The sequence below is a fragment of the Etheostoma spectabile genome, chromosome 20 (genome assembly GCF_008692095.1).
Source record: "Etheostoma spectabile isolate EspeVRDwgs_2016 chromosome 20, UIUC_Espe_1.0, whole genome shotgun sequence".
In the NCBI taxonomy this organism is placed as follows: Eukaryota; Metazoa; Chordata; class Actinopteri; order Perciformes; family Percidae; genus Etheostoma; species Etheostoma spectabile.
Window position 1 is genome coordinate 7,610,728 of NC_045752.1, and position 8,607 is coordinate 7,619,334.

The 8,607-nt window shown below is 40.3% G+C and overlaps 1 protein-coding gene across 5 annotated transcripts in view; it reads right to left on the reverse strand.

Moving 5' to 3' along the window:
- ppp2r5ca (protein phosphatase 2, regulatory subunit B', gamma a) overlaps positions 1–8,607 on the reverse strand; it is a 25,375-nt gene that overhangs the window by 8,003 nt on the left and 8,765 nt on the right. For all 5 annotated transcript variants that reach the window (XM_032500516.1, XM_032500518.1, XM_032500520.1 and 2 more), the window contains one exon: positions 2,739–2,938. In XM_032500516.1, coding sequence (XP_032356407.1) covers positions 2,739–2,938 — 200 coding nt within the window. The remainder of the gene's footprint in view (positions 1–2,738; positions 2,939–8,607) is intronic.

Sequence of the window (8,607 nt, forward strand, 5' to 3'; positions counted from 1 at the left end):
AAAAAAAAAAATCAGTGAGGAATTTTTAAAAACAAAAGGGTAACTGTCCTTAGAGTTTATAATACATTTAACTAATTGCTGTGTTTGTAAACATCCATGAAATGTCCCATTTTTATGGGATGATTTATTATTTATTTATTCTAAAATTATTTCTTCTTTTTAGGTTGATTTTAACTTTGTCCTTGCAACAGGCCTCAAAGGGTTTGGCCCACAATAATCCAAGTGTGTTGTGTTTCTGGTCTCTCACAGTGTCAACTGACTCCCCTGTGGGCTGCTGTTCTCCACCAGGCAGATCATGGGACAGTGCAGGTGGCCTACTAAAACACTGGGAACCTTGTTTGACAAGACAGGCTACAGGCTAAAAGGTAGAGAGACTATCTGGACTGAGCCGCAGTCCAGGCTGTGAAGATGACTGTTCATTAACTCCACAATGAAAACTGTAAATGGGAATGTCATAACCATGATTATCGCAGTTCTGCTGTTGGCTTTGTTAATGAAAAGATAGTCTGTAGTTGAGTAAGATACTTGTACCTTTCAAAGTTTATAGCTTCATTTCTGTATCTCTCCACACTAAAGGCTGTGATGAGATGGTGAGCAGAATGCCGATTATCATTTTAGTTTGCTTGGACTGTGCTGCTGAAATTTAACTGATAATCAATAATTTCAAACAAATCACTATTGCTTCTGCTGAAAAGGAGTCACAACCCCCTGTAGCAGAAAAAAGGTTTTTCTGGGAAAGATTAACTTATACTAAACATGGCAATTTATGAAGGAATTGCGGTATGAATGACAGATGTTGAAAGCTTAAGCCAAACTGCATTGCTGGCTTTAAAAGTTCAATATAGTCTGCTTGGCTGCTCACAAAGGCCCGCGACACATAATTGGCGAGGTCCATGACTTGAGTCTGTTTGGTGTGTTCCGTGCCGTCATCCGTCCAGAGGGGCCGTTGGCCTTCATTTTGGCCGACCTGACATGCTCTGTCGGCAGGCGGGCACTGCCGGCAGTCCGACTCAAATGACCAATCTGATTGGTGGAGTACAAACCCAAAAACGAGGAGCAGGATGAGCGTAACTAGAGTCTCTCAAAATTTGATGAAAATCTTTAAACTGACCTTTGTCGATCTGAAATGAAGACAGTTTCTGAAACCGCCTGGCCTATTTCTCGCTTAAAATGTTTTCAGAAACATGTTTCTGTGAGTGAAAAATGGAAAAATATGAGAGCATATTCTGAAAAAGCCGCCTGTCTGGCACTGAATTTCCGAAGAAACCAGACCCATGGGACGCATTCATCCAATTAGCTGACGTTTTTCATTTTTGGTCGACAATACAGACTAGCGCCGCCTACTGTTATGGAGACGTATTACGTCTTATCGCTTTGGTGTGTTCCGAGGCACTTTTTGACCAACTCGGGGAGGCTCATAAGTCCAACTGCGTTTTCTGCCGAGGGTCTGCCGTCTGGTTGGTGTGTCAGGGGCTTAAGACCAAGAAAGTGGATCACAACACTCCTGTCCTGAGGTCTTTACACTGGCTTTGTGTCTCTCAAAGAATCAATTTCAAAATTCTATCATTGGTTTATAAACCACTGACTAGTTTTAGGCCAAGGTACATTTGCTGATATGTACTGATTACTGATCTTCTGCTACATTATGAACCATCTAGATCTCTCAGGTGGTCTGGAACAGGTCTAGGGTCTGAAGATGTTTCTGTTTTCTGCTCCATAATTAATTACATCAAGTAATTGTTCATCTCTTACACTGCAGTTTGTTCTTATTTTTTATTCTCTTTAAATGACTAATGTTTTATGTGAAGCATTTTTAATTGCCTTGTTTCTTAAATGTGCTATATAAATAAACTTGCCTCTGAGTACAGCTGTGCTTTGAGCAAAATGCTAACGTCATATGCTCTACCATATATGCAGCTCTCAAGGACTATGCTAACATGCTGATGTTTAGCACGCAATACCATGGGCTGTATATCGCCAATGATTTCCTGAATTGATTCAGATTCAGGCAGTCCCGATTCAATTACATTTCCATTGCATATCAAATAGGTAAGGGAAATGTCTGTCACAATACCAATTTTGCTAGGATATAAAAAGAGATTCCCTGAGAACTTCAGCTGTTAATTGTGTTAGAATGCACCAGGTTACAGACTAAAAGGTATGTTTAAAGTACTTTTTACTTACACATCCATGGTGACGTGGCATATATTAAAAGATTGACTTCTAGATTTTATGAATCAATATAAGATAATTCAAAAATAGATAGATTTTAATTGGAAAATTGATTATTTTACTCAGCCCTACATCCTAGTTTAGCATATTTGCATGCTAGCACTTACAGTACAGCTGGTGGGAATGTTATTAGTTTTGCAGGTTTATAGTAATACACCAAAGTATTGGACACATTTAGTTTTGCCCTGATGATGACTATATGAAAAATCCAGTTCAGTAATAAAATGTAACATTGGTATACATGAACTCTTGCAGATCCTTACAGCTTTTACGTAACTCAACTTATGTCTACGTGAAAGAAAAAACTATGTATTTTGGGGACTGAATAGACACCTTCTGCCCTAAGCAAAACCCCTCTAACAAAACCTGATCACAAACATCAGCTGGGACACCAAGCTGTGATCCTGTTACGTAGCTCTGCCCTGCAGCTGCCCCTATTCTCAGCTCAGGTTACGTCCTCATCTTCAGCTTGAACTGCAAACTTAACCCCCTCCAATTTTACTGACCATGTGCACCACCTCTGGGTAGATGGGCTCTGTGATGACATTCCTGTTGTGGGTGATGTACTCCACCATTTCGCTCAGCGCCGCGCGCTTCACTTCCTTCCATTTCAGGTCGCTCAGCGGGTCGGACAGGAAGTCAAAAAGAACGCAGCACTGGCGAAGCTTCTGGATGAAGAGCTTCTCCTGCTCTGCGGGGGCCACATCTGAGGAGACAAAGGGGGGGATACATGAGTTTTGTAAAAGGGAAGAAAACGAGAGAAAGAGTCCAGGGGCGATCAAAAGTGTTGAAGGCGTAGCTTTGCTACAAAGTGGCAATAAGATAAGGCCGTCAAGAATTTAGAGAATAAAGGCATGTTCAAAGAGAAAAAAAGAGAGGGGCAGTTTTAACTGTCAAGGATGACAATTAAAAAAACAATGCAATAGAAAAAAGAAATAAGAGGCAGAAGAGATTGACTAATGAGTCACAAAGACTAAAGTGCATTGAGAGAAAGGTGGCAGAGTGGAGGAAAATAGATGATGGAGAGGGAATGGAGGATGATTTGGGAACTAGGTGAATGGTCAGAGTCTAGCCATTTGACAAACATGCTAAAACAGTCAAAAATAACAAAAGATATTTTCATAAAGGAAAACCTAGCTATTTATGTCATTGTATGTCATATTTGTCCATGGTGGTTTGAGGACTTCCTCTTTTCACGTTATTTTCACCCGAGCACTCATGGGCACAAACTTGCACACAAACAATTCTGCCAGAGCCAACACTTTATACATAACACATAAGGAAACATCCATTTCAGTTAGTCTTAATTCCTACCTGCTCATGTGGTGCGGTAACAACACTGACGCCATAATTATGTAGTTAGGTGACACAACTCTGATGTAGATTGTTTTTCTTTTCTCTCCTATGTTTTTTTTTTTTTTTAAATCTTTGATAGTCACATTGGAAGAACATCAACACATGTTCCTCAGCTACCCAATTAAATCGCTATTATGGCACAAAAAAACAACACCTGGATCTAAAATACAAGGTTATTTTTTAAAGTTAATTTATATGATGTTATACACAGTTTAAAAAAATGAAAAGTTGAGCATTTTGGAAAATATGCTAATAGGCCAAGAGCTGGATGAGAAGGTTGACCTTGCTCATCTGTCCTTTAAATATGAAGCTCTGGTCAGCTCAGTTAGCATAAAGACATGGAAATGGAAGGAAACAGCTAGCCTGGCTCTGCCTTTCAACAGTTCTAAAGCATACTTCTTACCAAATAATACCTTGGTGTTCTTTGTCTTGTCACAGGACTGAGTCAGGCTAGCTGTTTCCCCCACTTCCAGCCTTAAGGCTAAGCTAACTGGCTGCAGCCTTACATTTAAACATATGACATAACTCTTTCCAAGAAGGTTAAAAGGTGTATTTATTAAACTGTAAAGCTATTGCCAAAAGGGCCATTAAAAACAAACAGATTTACACTCAATTACTTGTTTCAAAAAGTAGGAATGCTGTTGAAGCCGGATTATTATTACACAGTCAAACAAACGCAGCGGTGCTGTGGCAAAAAATTGAGACCGACTCAACTTTTGGAGAGACACAACCCCACGTCACGCTGCGGTGGCCAATCAAATAATCGACGATCAGACTTGTCAGTGTGTTTTGAGCTATGGTTTGAGGCGGTGTGAGTAAACTGGCAACACCGCTGCCTTTATCGCTGCCACAATAGAGTTTTAAAACACTTTGGAGGGTAAAAACAAAAAAACAAAAAAACGAAAACACAAGCACTGAACTGCCCGGGAGTTTGTGTAATAACTGAAGTCTTCTTGAAACAAAAGAGCACTCTCTATGTCTCGCTTGTCTCATTCCTTTCTCTCTCTCTCTCTCTCTCTCTCTCTCCTGTGAAATAAAGCTGCCTTCAAGCAGGTTCAGAGACGTTGGAATCTATGAAACAATCTGATAGAAAAATTGTGAAATATAAAATCTACTTGTGCTTTGTTGGGGGGGTTTAAGAACACAACAGGACGCCACACAAATGGGCCGTTTCATTGACACCCCCCCACCCCTGCGAAAAATTACAACGCACAAACAAAACATACTTTAATTGGGTTAGTTTACTAGCCTCATGTAAGACATGTAAGGCTGGGCAATACATCAATGTTGTATTGATATCGCGGCATGAGACTAGATATCGTCTTTGATTTTGGATATATTGTAATATGATAAGTGTTGTCTTTACCTGGTTTTGCAGGCTGCATTACAGTAAGTAAGTGATGTCATTTTCTGAACTTACCAGACTGTTCTAGCTGTTCTATTATTTACCTTTACCCACTAATTTATTAAATCATTTCTGGAGAATATTTATCTAAAATCTCATTGTGTAATGTAGGGGTGGCAGTAGCTCAGTCCGTAGCGAGTTAGGTTGGGAACAGGTGGTGGACTGGTAGCCGGAGCGGTGCCAGTTCACCTCCTGGGCACTGCCAAGGTGCTCTTGAGCAAGGCACAAGCAGCCCCCTCACTCTCCCATCTCTCCATTTATAGTTATTGAGCATGTGTGTGTAATTCAGGCCTGTGTGTAACAGAGTGAAAAATTGTAATTTCCCCTTGTGGGACTAATAAAGGACACATTGACCTTAAATACCAATTTGCACCCATAGTCAACCATACAATATCGTCGCAATATTGACATTAAGGTATTTGGTCAAGAATATCGTGATATTTGATTTTCTCTACATTGCCCAGCCTTACTCACATGCATGCTTTCATTAGTGTCCCTGCCGGTAAACCATGTTCTGTATCTGAGAGAAGATGAAGAGTCAAAGCCTACACACACGCTTTCAGTAGCTTTACATTTACTTCTTCTCTATTTCTGCAACCGGAATGGCCTCTTGTAAAACAGCTATTCTCTTAAATGCAATTCTACAACTCTTAATGCAATAAGAACATAAGGTAGTGCAGTGAGCAAATTCATATAATCCTAACATGAAGAACAGTCTATCCACTGTATATGGTTTTAAACCTCAATAACTCATACAACACAGCAAAAGATGCACTTTTCTCCTCCCAAACACTGATCAGTATCCAGGGTGTGGCATTAACAGTAGGCTGACACTGAGGGCTGGAAGCTGTCTGCACATGAATGAAGATGTTGGCGCCATGGGTGACCTGAATATACGTCAAAAATAGACAAATCACACTTATCTTCCGTGACTGTACAATAACCTGTAGGCAGAACACTTCCAATTACAGAGATAAGGAAATTAGGTTGGCAAAGAGTTCAAATAAGGGAATCTAGGGATACACGGGCACCAGAATGTGTAATGTCACCTTGTTACTCTGTTGCATTGTGAACTGCCATTCTCGTCATTTTGTTTGATTGTTCTCTCGAGAAAATAATTAAACTCTTTCACCGAATATCTAAACTTTTAATCCAGTCTCTAGCCTGTCTTTATTTTTCTTTCAACAAGGTCTCTTCTTCACAACAAATTCCTCCCTCGCTGAACAGAAACTTCCATAACAAAACATAAATAATAACCAATTGATGGTAAACAGAGCACTGCAAACATGCTATATTAATGCAGAAATGTATATAAAAACAAACTATTCTTTTGTCTCTTTGTGTTGTGTTACTGACATGTATCTTGTTTTAATTAAGAAAGTAATGATCCAATTAACTGCCGTTATTGAAACCTTCCGCCAAGCCATTCACGCAGGTGTGTAACAAGGAAAGCACTGCCGAAAAATGTGATACAGACATGCTAAACCTATTCGTTTATGGCCTAATTTCACGGAATGTACACAAAGAGTGACAAAGGCCAGAGAAGGGCGCACACACACACAAACACGTGCTTGACATTCTTGCAAATAGGCAGATTCTAGGTAAGAAGAGAGATATCCTATTCAGGCATAATGGAAAACACACACACACACGCACGCAGGCCAATTCATCTTGATGATAGTGAGAGGCTGGGAATTCCAGGGGAGAGAAGTTAAGTGAGTGAGATGCCATTAACGGCCACTTTTATCAAGATTTGATAGCCAAAACAGAGAAAAATACGAGTGCCAGAACGCCGGATTAAAAACATATGAGAGGTTCATCCAAGAGATTTATCATTAATATTATTCACTCCAAAGTGGACACGTTTCATTCAGAATGAGTCCTGTTAGGTCAATTAAGGTTCACCAGTTTCAACCCAGAGGACTGGTAGAAACAGCTGGAACAGCAAAAGAAATAAGAATCATTAGATTAGCATTCATTTGATTTGTGAGTGTTTATTTTCAACACTTAACTCTGTCAGTGAACCTTCGCTCTCCTTGGCATAAGGTTTGTGTTGTAACCTATTTTGTCATTTGTGCTAGTTGCGCTGGGACATGAAGCTGCACTGGAATGTGCTGCCTTGCTCCCCCTGACTGTGTCAGACTAGCGTTGCTCCCATTACATAAGTCTGTCTGCTTGTGTTATAAAGTTTCTGTGCACTCCGAAAATATCCAGTGAGTTGTTGTGTAACAGATAAAGACCCAGTGTTGTGATCCCAAAATTGACATTAACCACAATGTGACATCTATTAATGAAGCTAATAAAAGGCTTAGGAGGGGAACAAGCATGCGCATGCACACACACGAGTACCGTGTCTTGTAGAGAACAGAGAGAGATTCATCTTAATGCGCCCCCCCCCCCGTTAAAAACAAAGATAATAAATAAATGGAGTCACAGTCTCTATCCCTGTAAGTGGGTCAAATGAACGGCTGCTGTTCGAGTCTGGAGTTGGGACTGGTTTGGCAATCTGCTTTATCGACAGTACGTTATGATCAATGTAAAATCGACTGCTTGCTTTTTACAGCTATGTACAGGGACAGTGTGTATGGTGTATGTGACAACATGTTGCCAGTTTGAAGGCATGTGGGCTCCTAGGTTGGCCAAATTAAAGTACCTTTTTATAAAGATTATTTTTTGGGCATTTTAGGCTTCTATTTCCACAGGACAGATGAAGACATGGAAGGGGAGAGAGAGGGGGGGAATGACATGCAGCAAAGGGCCGCAGGTCGGGGTCGAACCCGCAGCCGCTGTGTTGAGGAGTAAACTTCTATATGTGTGCGCCCGCTCTGGCAACTGAGCTAACCCGGCCACATTAAAGTAACTTTGATGGCATTGTAAGCAGCACCTGAGAATGCATCCAGGATTTACATACAGTAAAGTATGGTTCATGAATTATCTCAAATGTGTTTGGGAAAAAAAATGTAAATTGCCCACGCTTGAGACACATTCATGGCTGCAATTTGGAGGCTCCCTTGACAATGGAAAAAAAAGGTGCTCTACAGTGCTGGTTATTATACAGTTACAGTTATTATATTGTTATTATCTCAAAAGTAACAGACAGGGAGCAAAAGAGATTTACAAGCCCTGTTCACACAAACTTCTGATAACATGAAAATGGGTCAAATGCACCCAAAACATATTGAGAAAATGTTGGGATGTGGAGTCTGATTCAGGAGGCGGCCATGGATGCAAATGCATTCTCAACAACTCCCATAAGCCGCCCGATCATTTTTGTAGCGTGTGTGAGGCTCATTAAAATATCCCAAACACGTCTAAACCAGCCTAAACAAACATTGATGCTGATTTGTAAATTTTTCCCTGACGTGTTCCTGTCCTATCCATATCCATGTTCAGATGAACATATAAAAACATTTTTGAGGTTTATAATAGTTCACTTTCCCACTTACAGAATCAAATTTGAGAAGGAAAGTGAAAACTCATAGGTCACTCAAACATTCAGCTGAGACACATTGAGATGCCAGGTATACACTACAATCACTTTCAACTGAATCTGGAAAAAATCTGGATATAAGCCATTTGGTCTAAACAGGGTCAGAATGATAGAGACACACACA